Source organism: Nicotiana tomentosiformis, chromosome 4 (assembly GCF_000390325.3).
Source record: "Nicotiana tomentosiformis chromosome 4, ASM39032v3, whole genome shotgun sequence".
Classification (NCBI taxonomy): Eukaryota; Viridiplantae; Streptophyta; class Magnoliopsida; order Solanales; family Solanaceae; genus Nicotiana; species Nicotiana tomentosiformis.
The window spans coordinates 41,836,789-41,851,215 of NC_090815.1; the positions used below are offsets into that span (position 1 = coordinate 41,836,789).

At 36.5% G+C, this 14,427-nt stretch overlaps 1 protein-coding gene across 1 annotated transcript; it reads right to left on the reverse strand.

Moving 5' to 3' along the window:
* Positions 1 to 8,036: 8,036 nt before the first annotated feature.
* On the reverse strand, positions 8,037 to 10,641 carry LOC104112852 (transcription factor MYB16-like). The gene is made up of 3 exons (XM_009622895.4): positions 10,391 to 10,641; positions 10,123 to 10,252; positions 8,037 to 9,174 (listed from the first exon to the last, which is right to left on the reverse strand). Exons 1-3 carry the CDS (start codon positions 10,521 to 10,523, stop codon positions 8,328 to 8,330), a joined length of 1,110 nt encoding a protein of 369 aa, XP_009621190.1. The 5' UTR covers positions 10,524 to 10,641; the 3' UTR covers positions 8,037 to 8,327.
* Between the last annotated feature and the right edge of the window lie 3,786 nt (positions 10,642 to 14,427).

Sequence of the window (14,427 nt, forward strand, 5' to 3'; positions counted from 1 at the left end):
AGGCTCGCATCATGTCGGTTCAAAATCAGAAATGGCCGACCATCGTCTGACGAGCATTAAATACCTTGAGAGACTAAATCGATGGGACAACCATCACATATGTCATAATCGGTCCCTGATAAAATACCAGCTTGTTGTCCGATAGAACCGTCAAAGATCATGTCGATTCTCACCACATCCTTTATGAGAATCGAGGGGACTATCTGTATTCGGTCAAAATAGATTTCGGCTTTCCTACGTTTGATCGAGATCGAGTGGCAAGAAACCGGAGTAGGATTTTGGGAGTAAGCTCCGAAGACGGTACAAAACGAGCCTCGAGTCCAAAGGCTGCTCGAGGAGTCGGCTCGATAATCTTATCGAGCCCGAGGCATTGCTTCGAGGTCGAAAATGCATCACTCCCGCCCCGAAGGTCGAACTCAAGCCAAGACCGAAGAGCCGACCCAGTAACGAGATCGAGCCAGTATCGGGTTCGAGCTAGTATCGAGTTTGAGCCAGTATCGAGCTCACAGACAAGAGCCGTTGCAATCGCACCAAGAGAGAGAATCTTGGTGGGAATCGAGGAAGAGACAAATCATCATGGGTTCTCCACTATATACTTTATTTTATTATTTTGTTATAAATAATATAATGACCCTCTATTATAAAAGGGGGATCCTTGTAAACTAAAGGCGACAGATTGAAACAACAGACCTTTCCTTATAGACAGAGATATCTCCTTATGCTTGTCTTACTTCGTCCTATTCAATTTTTCTGTTGATCATTCTCATTCTCATAGTCAAAATACTTGTATTGTTATCTTTGTATCAAAAGATATTACATACCCTTAGAACCATAAATAAATTTAACTTTATCTGATTTTTCGGGTAAACACACCTAAAAACTCCAAACATGCAAATGAGATAGCCTTCTTATGTAAAGCTCTTGAGTCAAAGTTTAACAATAACACTGGTATTAATCGAGCTTGCCTTGAGAATGTCGATTTGACTCTTGAGCCATCACTAATTTGACAGAATAACAATGACCGACAATGAAGCTACCATATACGTACGACTATATCGGGAAGTGAAGAAAATTCAAATGATGAAATGATTGAGGTTAGGGGTTGTGATGAATTTATAGGGATGAAAGTATAATGACTTGTGAGAAATTTGATTAGTGTTGTTTAATGCCAAAAAAAAACGGCTTGGAATGTGAAAGTCGAAAAGTTCATGCCTATACTTTATTCTATGGAGTTAGCAATTACAAGATAATTGTTACTTTGATGATGGAGAGGCACGAATTAGCAGTCTCCACTATTATAATTTATACACAACAATTAATAGAGTAATTACTTCTTGTAAAGACAATAAATATCCAACGGCTATTGGGATATCATTTTTTTGAACGAACCAATAAAGAAACTTTTGATATGATATGGAAGAAGTATTAGTTTATTAAAAACCAGTGTACCCTTTATTTACATACACACTTTCCACTTAATCTCATAAAACTCTTATTATAATATAAAATAAAAAACTAAAGTCCCATTGTGCTATATAAAGGGAATGTAAGATGGAATTATATATCTAATTATAAAAAAAAAGAGCCATTGATGCAATAAGTTTTCTCTAAGAAAATGGGTTGTAAGGATAAAAAGATCAAGAAAATATCGGTATACTTTTGCATACAAAATCACAAAACAAGAACACCATAAGGGGTGGTCTTGAACTTTTGACCTTTGGGGCAAGCCACCTGACCAATGAGTAAATTTTAAGGTAAGTCAAAAGTTAAACTTGAAGCTTTGTCCATTGTAGTATCATGTCCAAAAGTCAAAAGTTCAAGACTAAACTCCTTCCAAGGTCATTTGTGAACTTCATTCGCTTTTGCATTCCTTAATCACTTGAATGTCATGCAATTCTTGAATGCCATTCAACATTCCAATTTATGCAAAACTCGTACTCAACAGTACATTTCCTTACTTTTGGGTAAAGATACGAAATATATGAAGCACTGAAAGTCATTAGAGATAATAGATGCGCTTCTATGAGAACTAGAGTTTCCCAAAGTTGCCAAATAGTTGCATGTTGCATGTACTAGACACTAGGTGTGTCAATGGTTCGGTTCGGTCGGTCACTTTATAAAATTTTTATCATATTAATTTTTCGGTTATTTTATTATGTATAACCAAAATTAGACTCTTTTCGGTATTGGTACGGCTCGGTTAATTTTCGATATTTTTTTAAATGTCATATAAAAGTCACCAGTAGAACTAGAATGCAATAACATATGTACTTTTATATGACTTAGCAAAATTCTCTAGACATTTTTATTGTTTAAAGGGTGATGAATTAAAAAAATATAAAAGATGGCCAGATTATAGATCCATCGACTATTCTACAGCAACGTAAAAGAAATCAAGCAAAGACAAAGAAAATATAAATCACACGAGTGGAAAGATATTAACAAAGTTGAGACTCAAGAATAAAATCTATAGAAGATAATATCCAAAAAGATAAATATAGATTATATGAAAGGAAACATATTCAATACATTGTAGTTTTCTACTCATAATCACTAAAATACTTTGTATCTTGCTAATGAAGATGTTGGAAATAACTTAGTTTAAGTAGAAATAGCATAATAGGTTTTAGGAATTAATATTTTGAGTTAAATTACTCGTTGACTTATAACCGTTTTCATAATTCCAAGGTCCAAAGAAAAATTTAATGCTTTATTAAAGAGGGGAGATATTCACTTGTAAGAAAACACATTGACTTTATATAGAGAATCTAGCTTTATTGCAAACACACGAAAAATATCTTTTTACTAAGACTCTTGCCTAACTTTTCCACTTGATTCAAGAACAACCTGAATATTTGAAGGCTCATCAACCATTCATCATTGTCAGAAGGAATATCCATAGATCTCACCCCTTTTTTAGGGTGACTCACATATTCTTATTTACTTAAATGTCATTCATTGCTATTTATTGTTATTTAATGATATCCTCCTCCTTTTGAATCATTGAATATAGTTAGTATTGTTCACATTTATTTTCATTCAGTCAAAATTATGTTACTTCAAAATCAGTTAACATATCTTTTGGATATTAATAATGGCTTAGATTAACTCTATTTTACTTAAATCTAATTGGTTGAACCCGAATCTAAATTTTGGGTCAAACAGTTTGGCACCGTCTATGTGAATTTCCTAACCAATCTTTTTAGTTTCCTTTAGATCTACAACTCAAGTGAGTTGCTAACCTAACAAACCACAAGGTATTTTTCTTTCTCTACACGTACGGAAATTTATATGGCAGGTAACCAAGGAGACGAGACTAAAGTGACAGGTGACATCCCCGGCAACCTCATGAACGCTATCAACGAGAGCTATGAAATGCTAGGTGATGATGTGACACTCACTACCTCCCCCAGGCGCGAGAGGTCGCCTCCCCCACATTGTAGCACAACAAAACCAAATAGAAAAAGGGCATCCACGTCCACAGGACAAGAAACGCCACCGGCCATGAAAAAGCTCCTCGAATCATGGTTGACTGACACATTAGTAAGCGTGCTCAACAAGCAAGATATATGCATGACCATAGAGACCGCAAGAGCTTATACGATACAACGAGGAGACAAACAAGGCGATCAAGCAGACCCTCCAACTTCAGGTATAACTCACAATGTAACTAACAATGCAGGTGATGGCGTCCTCGCCGTTGTTCTGAAGAGAATGTAAGAAATGGAGAATGAGAACAAAACGCTCAGAGATCAAATGAAAGAACACCAACAATGAGTCGACAAAATACTGGGCGCCCCTAAGCTAATGCCAAAGAGGGACGCCGACAGGTTCGTAGAGCAGTCGTATAGCGAGGAAGTAGCCCATATTCCATACCAAAGACCTTCAAAATGCTACCATATCCCAGGATATATGACGGAACAACCGACCCTAAATATCATGTGACTCATTATGTAACCGCCGTGAAGGATAACGATCTCACCAAGGAACATGTGTCATCTATTTTGTTGAAGCAATTTGGCGAAACCCTCACGGGACGGGCATTAATATAGTATTCACATCTGCCAGTCCACTCTATAGAAACCTTCAAAGAAATGGCCGATAAGTTAGTGACGGCGCATGCCGGGGCCAAGAAAATCAAAATGAGAGTAAACGACATCTTCACCATCAAGAAGTCCCTAAGAGAGAGACTGAGGGATTTCCTCGCCCGATTCAACATGGTAAGGATGACCTTACCAAATGTGTCTGAAGGGATGGTAGTCGTAGCCTTTCGGAACGGGTTGAGTAGAGAGGGTTCAAGAGCAACCAGAAAATTATTGAGCGGGTTGATGAAGTACCCTCCAATCACTTGGGACAAAATCCATAATGCTTATTGTGCAGATGTCCGAGCAGATGATGATGACCTTAACGAACAGACTCAACGACTCATCTCATTACAAGCCGAGCCTAGGAAAGAACAAAGAGATAACATCAAGAGGGATCATCCAATATCACAGCCAAATAGGGAACGACATCAGCCTTATGTCAGGGCCCCCGCCCCTCCTTCTTTCCAATATGATGATGGCACGTCTAGGTCGAGGATGGGGACTCACAGGAATGAGAGAGGTATGACCTACTTGTTATCTGCTCACAATATTTATGTATCACCTACAGAAATAGTCTACGCCCTAGAGAAACCCAGAAAGAAGGTGAAGTGGCTGCCAGAGATGAGGTCCAACCCGAATACAAGAAAATTGGACACCCTCTATGAATTCCACCAGGAGCGCAGACACAAGACAGAATATTACATCGCTCTTAGGCAAGAAGTTGTGAACATGCTGCAGCAAGGACACCTTAAAGAGCTGCTGAGTGACAAGTAGAGGAACAAATTCTCTAGAGGTCGTGAACGTCAAGGTCCGCCGAAGCTACCCTCACCGGTTTGTACCATCAACATAATCATCGGCGGCCGCGATGATGGCTCCATCAACGGCGTCAAGTTCACTACCATTCACAAGCTCAAAAGATCGATCACTCACGAACAGTATGACGGACTCGAAGAAAGTATCATCTTTGATGAGTCAGATGCCGACGTTTTGACTTTACCTCACAATGATGCTCTCGCCATTACTTTACGTATTTTAGATACTGATGTCAAACGTATCATGGTAGATGATGGGAGTGGAGCATGCATTATCCATACCCGAGTCCTCGCCTAGATGAGACTCGAGGACAAGATAGTGCCACACTGCATCACACTAACTGGTTTTAATAATGTAGTTAAACGGACATCGGGCAAAATTATACTCCTCGTCCTGGCCGGCGGCATAACTCTGGAGACAACGTTCCACATAATAGACCAAGGCACCCCATACAATGCCATAGTAGGACGACCATGGATACATCCCATGAGAGCCTTCCCATCCAACCTATACCAAGTCATCAAGTTCCTAACACCTTGGGAAATATTCAGCATTCGAGGAGAATAATGCACTTCCTGGGAATGCTACCGCATCGCCTTGGATGGAACAATAACCCAACAAAAGAAAGATAAGGAAAAAGAGGCATGGTAATCAACAGGGTCGAGGTCGACACGGGTTGAGACCAGGGACGTCATCATGGACCCCGAAATGGCCGAAGCTGCGGACTCGACTATAGAGGACCTCGACCCCGTCTAACTAGATCCCATAGACCACTGTAAAAAGGCATTTATCGGTTGTAAACTCTGAGAACCAGGTAAATTTGGCCAATTTGTAATAACTATCGCATATTTGTTTGCCCTCAGTCATGCATATATGCCAGGTACCCCCAAGGAGATCGCTACACACAAATTGAACGTCAACTCATTCTATCCCCCGGTAAGGCAGGTCAGACGAAAGTTCAACCTCACCATCAATGAGGCCGTCCATGAGGAGGTAGATAAGCTATTAGAAAATTACTCAATTAGGGAATCGAAATACCCCAAATGGATAGCCAACATGGTAATGGTCAAAAATAAAAACAGAAAATAGAGGATGTGTGTAGACTTCACAGATTTAAACAAAGCATGGCCGAATGATTCCTTCCCGTTGCCACATATCGACCAAAGACCTTGATCTCTTCTTTTTGTTTTTAGCCGAATTTGGCCTCTTTACAGTCGTATCTACTGTGATAAGAAAGCACTCTTAGTTCAGTTCGGTAGAACGATTGACGCAACAGCTGGGCACGATCTGTTGAGTTTCCTGGATGCATACTCGGGCTATAACCAGATACTTATGGAAGAAGAGGACCAGGAGAAAATCATATTCATCACCCCACCGAGGAACATATTGTTATAGGGTCATGCCAATCTGGTTGAAGAACGCAAAAGCAACCTATCAAAGGTTGGTCACAAGAAAGTTCAAAGACCAACTTGGCAAAACCATGGAGGTATATATCAACGACATGATGGTCAAATCCGTAAGGGCGAAAGAAAAAATCAAAAAATAGTCTTTTTCAAAATTCAATTTATTTTTTTAAAATTACCATTATGTACGTATCCCTAAAAAGTCTTTTACTCCTCACATTAACTATGCTGCAATATTTAATTAAGGATAGTTTAGTCACACTAACTATTTTTGTCTAGAATTTTATATTTCCTTAATGGATGTGCCCAAGGCAAATTGGTCACTTATTGTGGACCGGATGGAGTATTATCTTACTACAAAATCAGTTAACATATTTTTTGGATATTAATATTGGCTAAGATTGACTCTATTTTATTTAAATCTAATTTGTTGAACCCTAATCTAAATTTTGGTTCAAACACATCGTAAGACAGTAGCTCACTGCCACACCACACCACACATCGTAAGACAGTAGCTAGAACCACAAACAATCAAATAGGAAGGAAATCTGAGGAACACATGCACAACAAAGAATAAGAGACTCACCATAGGTGAAAGAATAACAGTTGGTCAACAAAAGCTGCTTGTTGGCCCTGATAATTCCCAGAGAACTTGTTATGCAGTGCTTTATTTCAACTGGGTTTTGACATTACGTAGGTGTATTATATTCTTAGAGGCTTGGGTTTTGGAAAATGTCCCCTTAGAGCATAGAATGACATTTCAATGACAATAGACAAAACTAGGGTAGCTTTTCAGTTACCAAATAAAGCAAAGTGACCTTTTAGTTAAAAAAACAAAATAAAGTGACTTTTCAATTAGAATGGGCACAGTAATGTGACTTTCAAGTTATAAAATAAAATAAAGTGACCAGTAATCAACTCCATATTTAAAATCATAAATTTTAAAACTTTTTGGAGTTATCGTCCTAAACATAAAATGGGGGCGAATTTATAGACCAAATCATGGGTACGTAACCCATGTTCTTTCCGTCAAACTATGTATTTTATGTACATATTTCTTCAAATTAATCTAATATTATCTGTTGGTACCCATGCTCCAAAAAAATAAAATTATGCACTTCATTGAATATTGATTTATTAATCCAAAAGAACATGGATTGATTCCCATTTACTACTTTTTTCTTCTCTTTCAGGGGTCGTTTGGTAAGATACATTAGATAAAATAATGCATGCATTAACTTTTGTATTGATAATACCTTGTTTGGTAAACTTTTTGAACTCAAGCATTAATTATGCAACCATTAGTTATACACTCTATTTGGTATTATCCTATGCATAACTAATGCATTAGAAACCATGGTATTAGCAATGCAATGAGTTTTAATGCATGCATTAGCTTAGTTAAAGATAAAATTGTCCTTCAAAATTTATGCTTGATTAAAATATACTTTTATATTAATGCAAGTTTGAAATAATCCAAGAAAGTGAAAAATAAAGTTATATCCCTAGTAAATAAATAAATACTTAGCATATTTTATTTTTTTATAAATAAATATTCCGTTTTATACTATAATATAGGTAAACAAATAAAATAATTTCTTAAAATCTTTTTCATATAGAAACATTCCTCAAGTATATGTTTCTTTTAAAAAGATAAAGTGATGGACTAGTTATGAGGGTATATTTGTAAACAAACAATTCTTTTAGAAATTTTGCAATGCTTTAATACATCAAACCAAACAATGGATAAGAAATATGTGAACATACCTAATGTCAACATAACTAATGCAAGCATAACGAATACCAGCATTACTAATACACCATATTCAATATTATTCTTATACACTCCGCCAAACGGCTCCTTAGTGAGGCACTCATGCATGTTCTAGAAATTCTAAAACCACCTCCGCATAAAATACAACTCACTTCAACTCAAAGACCATTAATTAAACCTAGTACAAAAAAAAAATTTAATATAAATTCATTCCAAAAAAAAAAAAAATTCATTCTATAACATAATGAATACTCAGAATAATGGAGAACCAATTGGTGAAGTTACCAAATAAGGGAAGTGATTGTTGCAGTTACTCTTGTTATTCTCAAAATCCCCAGAGCAGCTTTCCCAAAAACTTTCCAACAGCTCACCTGGGTAGTTTTCAGCCGTTTGGCTACAATCATATTCTGGGAAAAGCTCTGTCAAGTCTGTTTGGAGAATATCGTTGTCTTGTGTTATTTTATCTTCATGTAGGAAAAATTCTTCAATGCAGCTAATCGTGGGCAAGGACAACTGTTCACCAACTTCCACAGTTTGTTCTATATTTAGCAAGTTCTCTGATGGTGTTGGAGACTTGAGGTTTTTGTTGAAAAAACCATCAAGAAAAGTTGCCCTATTAATGTCGTCATTTAAAGTTGGTAATTTTGTGCAAGACATTTGCCAAGCTTTTAGTATGTCAAGACAAGGAAGCTGAAAATTGCGAGGTTGATAATTGTTGTTATTGTTGTATGTTGTGGAGTTGACCGCAACGCAATTGTTCGATACCATCCGAGAAGCATAAGATTCTAGAGTACTCCAGGCTGAAAATATATGCGTAGATAGTGGTTTATTGCCAAAATGGCTGACGACGGAAGCTCGGGAACGAGCTTTATTGGAGTTTCGAACAAGCCTAGCTTCTGCTTCAAGTCTAGCAGTTTCCCATTCAGCCATGTGACTGAGGCTTGCAATGGACTTATTGGATTGACTTGTATCTCTCTTTGGCTGATGAGTCATGGGATCAATGCCCATTTTGATTAATCTCTTCTTCAAACGTGTGTTCCAGTAGTTCTTTACCACATTGTCGCTTCTGTTTGGCAATAGAGATGCTATCGCTGACCATCTGAACCATAAAGAAGTTTGAACTATTAGGAGTATATGTTATTGTTGCACAAATTAGGCCAACATTCATAGTATTGGAGATAAATTTTGCTACTATGATTGAGTGATCATTATGAAAATGGTGATGATAATAATAATAATAACTCTTGCTAATAATTATGTTTGTGCCAAAGCTTACAATTGTAAAACTTACCCCGTTACCCGCATCAAATATTTACTCTTAATCATTTTGCTACTTCAAACCTAATTAAGGTAGTTTACGAAATAAGAAGGTGAAGGGGCAATGCCTTGTTTTTCTTAGAATTAAAAAATTCTCCCCCTTTTTTTTTTTTTTTTTTGAATTTGGCGCATATCAAGCAAAAAAAGTCCAGCAGTAAAGTCCGGAGAATGATCATTAAGGTATAGGCAATGGCCGTTGCATGCTGAAATTTACAAAGTTTCCAAAAATCGGCACTACCTACCCTCCGGCAGTCTCAAATAATAGTTTTATGGCAAATTAAATTTTCTCAAAATGTTTGACGATTTTAGAAAAATAAAAAATCATTTATTTTCTTCTCAATCTGCTCTTACTATTTCAACAAGTGGAGCTTTAATTCTGTGAGATATTTAAGGGAGAGATAAATGTCATTTACCCAATTTTTCTAAAAATTAATTAAGCCTATATATTACTCCCCTCCGTTTACTTTTAGTTGTCAAGTATTCTAAAAATAAATTTTTATTTTTATTTGTCACTTTTCGCATATCAAGAGAAAAATAATTTATTTTTTCTGTTTTGCCCTTAGCATTAATTACTATTCCAAATTATTTTTCCAATCCATTAATACTATACACCAATTAATATGGATATCATTATAAATTATGTGCTTTATTTATTATTTTTTAAGAGGCTTGCAAAGTCCAAAATTAACAAGTAAAAGTGAAGGGAGGGAGTAAATCATTAGATTGTTACCTGTTTCCAAGAAGGGCATGAAGCTGCAAGATGGTTCGCTCTTCCTCCGAACTGAACTTTCCTCTCTTGATGTTTGGCCTTAGATAATTGATCCATCTTAATCTACAGCTCCTTCCACATCTCTGAAGCCCTATAATAGTACAAATTTGTGGGAAAAAAATGTTCTGAATTATGCAAAGAAGTACTACTAATCATTATCTTGGTGACTAACGTTTCAAACAAAAGAAAGGAGTAAACCAAAATCAATTAAGTTAATATAATTAATTACCAGCTTTAGGAGGCAAATCACTCCAGCTACCACAGCCATGTTCCTCAATGTAAGCCAAGAGCTTTTGGTCTTCCTCAGGTGTCCATGGCCCTTTCTTGAACCCTTTTTTATCAATACATGGTAATCTTCCCATTTTAACCTAGTTCAGTAGCTCCTAATGTTTTAATAATAGAAGAAAAGCAAGAAAGTTAAAGAACAACTCTTTAAATTTAACAAAAATGTGGAGACTCTGCTCTTCCTCTAGATATTCTTTCTTTTGGTGGGATGGCTGATACAATGTAAAAAGGTTAGTGAGAGTATATATATGAGAACGAAGCATTAAATGGTACAACCAGAGTTGTACGACAAGGATTAAATAGTAGTACTCCTATAGTTAGTCATAGTAATTTAAAAGGTGCAAGCGTAAGGCGACGCGAGGCGTTTACATACATATGTCTTAGCGAGACGAAAGTCCCGAGGCACGGGGCGAAAGTCCCATGAGTATTTATGTCACGACTCAAAATCCCGCCTTAAGCGTCATGATGGCACCTAGTCTCTAAGACTAGGTAAGCCGATTACTTACAACAATTAAGCCAGTTTAAATAATAGATGTCAAGTTTCATACTCCTGAACCAGTGTAAACGGCATGCCACGATGTATGCTTATGCGAGTATGCTAATACAATCTAAGTCAACAAGTAATATCAAAGACATCGAGTAGCCAACCGAAAGCAACACAACAAGTCAAGTAAGGTGCATGGCATACACAAAGAAAATCACACCACACGAATATCATCAACATAATGCCCCCATGCCATCACATATCATCCCTGACATTGCCACCCTTATCTCTCCGTTTTGATAATATTATAATAGCCACCTTTATCGCTTCGCCCAGATATTTACACAATAGTCACCCTTATCACTCTGATAGCCACCCGTATCACTCTACCCCGACAATATCATTAGCCATCCATATCATACCGACAACCTCCCCTATCACTCCACATAATAGATACCATTATCGCTCCGCACGGACAATAACAGAATAACCATCCGTATCACTCCGCACAATCATCAACAGTGCGATGTCACCCTTATGCTCTGCATAACAACAATCAATCCACACCGAAAATTCACAATAACACGATATATCAACTCGTACCACAAGTGCCCATAGGCCACAACATTTTCAAAACAACAATACAAATATTACAACATCATATAGCCCATGGCTCAAACACGATGTGTACATAATCTCAATAACAACAAAATAAACGAGAAAGTTACTCAACAATGAACAACACCCTATTAAACACAACATCAACTAAAATAGATTAATGACTTTCAATAACTTCAACTTCAATTAATTGCTTAAGAATAAACTCAATAATGAAGGTATTTCAAAGAAATGGAAACTTCGAATTCTAGTGTATGACATAAGCTAATAATGAAAGAGATGGCCTAAACTAGCAACTACGTCTAAATACATGAGAATAACTCGGCAATGAAAGGACATCATGTAACAATAATTTTAATTAAGAAGAACTCAACAATAAAGGAAGTCACATAATAATAAGAGGAGTAACAACTTTAAATAAAGCATATAAGAGTGAACTTGTCAAATAAAAGATATAACATGTGCTAACAGCTCCAAATAAAGCATGTGATAGCAAACTTGAAAAATAAAAAATATATCATATGCCAACAACTTCAAATAAATACATGAAAGAACAAACTTGACAAATAAAGATATAACATGTAACAACTTCAAATAAATACATGAAAGAAGCCTAAGAGTCTAAACCGGTCAATTTTCATATATAAGTGCGAGTACGCACTCGTCAACTCACGTACTCATCTTTCACATAATTCAAATAATACAATAAATCCCAAATCCTATGGGGTAGTGATGTTTGGCCAAATTGATGTGAAGATAAAAAGATTTGGAGCAAAATTAAATAAAATACGAAAGAAAAAGAAATAAAATTAAAAGAATAAAAAAAGGACACCCTTTGAATTTTGTCCCCCCAAATGGAAGACAAAAGAGTAAGCTATGGAATGCAAAGCAAAACGCAGCTAAGAAGGATTGCAAAACGTTACAGGTTTCTGCGCCAGGGCCAGCGCGACGCGTTGCCCTGGACGCTGGAGGCGGAATTTTTCCTAGTTCGCTCGGGACAAGGTTATTTCGATCCTACACGACCCCAACTCATATAAAAGGAGTTCTAAACCTATTTTAGAGGGGAGGGGCGGGGCGTTTTTGAGAAGAAACCACAAGCGCAGAGCCGCCGTGGAGGCCGAAATTCATCAAATTTCATCTTTTCTTCCACCAAACTTAGTAATTTTTATGTTTCTTTGTATGATTTGTTGTTTGTCTACCATGTCTATGTGGAGCTAAACTTCACGCTCTAGGGTTGTGGTTCTTTCATGACTATTGTTATTCGGATATTAATTTTGCTTTCTTGATTTATCATATTGATTTATTTATTCAATCTTGCACTTAATTATTTAATTTCTTGATCACCAATTGAATACTATCTACGAATCTAGAGTTGAACTCGAAAGTAGGAATTCTAGATTGCACACAGGATTGAGTAGAGCAGGTTCTTGAACCTGGACATCGGGGAACAGATTCGCAGTTAGGATAGACATATACCTAATTACCTTGCTTGGTTGATGTATAGGAATTATAAATGCGTTCTCGTTAGTCTAATTCCATAGACATATAGGCGTTAGGTTAGCTTGAATAGGCGAGTAAGAACTCAACAGATTCTTATGAGCAATATTAACCCTATCAACCAATGAGCTAGATGAATTAGTTAGTTAATTCAATTAAAGAATACAATAGGAATGTTAGATAGCCCATAATCCTAGATCATTTTCAGTACATTGATAACATAAAAATCTGCACTTCCTTTGTTCAGAGTTTCGTATTTGTTTTATTTTTAGTTTAATAACTTTAGCATCACTACTTTGGGTTAATCCTTATTTAGATAATTAGGGCAGTCTAATCTAGTTAATAGTTGATAAAAAGTCTTCGTGGGAATGATACTCTACTCACTACTCTATTACTTGATGATCGCGTATACTTGTATGTGCGTTTGGCCGTAACAAGTTTTTGGCGCCGTTGCCGGGGACTTAGAATTAGCTATTTTTCTAGATTAGACATTTATTTTTTATTTTTTCAAGTTTTTTGTTTTAGTTTAGTTAGTATTTTTTATTTATTTTACCATGGCATCTTGGAATGAAAATTATTCGAATGATGGTTATTCTTATTTTGATGATCCTAGTCCATATTGTGGAGGACCTCACTAGTGAAAAAATTGTAAGAATGTTTTCGAGAGCGAGTTGTGCGTACAATATCAATCCTTTGAGTGGAATATTTATAATATGTGCGGTGGTCACGATGGCCATTGGGATGGTTGTCCTAATTCTTTTCATCCTTCTCTTAGCCCTTATTATGATCTTTCTAACAGTGTTTGTGAGTTTGTAGGGGCAATGAAGTGTAGGATATGGAACGTGATGCATATATTAGGGATATTTTGAGGCAAGTATTAGAGCAACAGGATGAACTCAAAAAAGATATAAAAAGAATGAGGGCAGCAATCACAAGAATGAAGGCCAGTCTGGAAGAATTAAATGAAGAGAGCGAGTACCAGCAAGAGGAAAATTTTGCAAAAGAGGAGATTTTGAGCCAAACTTGGCTGGTGGAACAAGATAAAAGATTAGAAATATATGAGGCTCAACGTGAGGAAATTACAAATGAGATGAGATACACTATAGAAGGAAGATCTGAACTGGGACAAGAGATCGATAAATTTGGCACTACTATTCATGACTTAGAGGCTCAATTGAATGCAAAGGTTGATGCATCTAACGCCCAACAAAATAGTAATGCATTGTGTGAAGATGAAAAAGAGCTTATACGCCAAATTGAGGAGCTAAAAGTAGAGAGCCAATCATTCAAACATATTTTTGTTGATGATGCCCATGTTGAGAAAAGTACACTAGAGCCATGTTAGGAAACATATAATGTTATATTTGAAGACTCTTATGAAT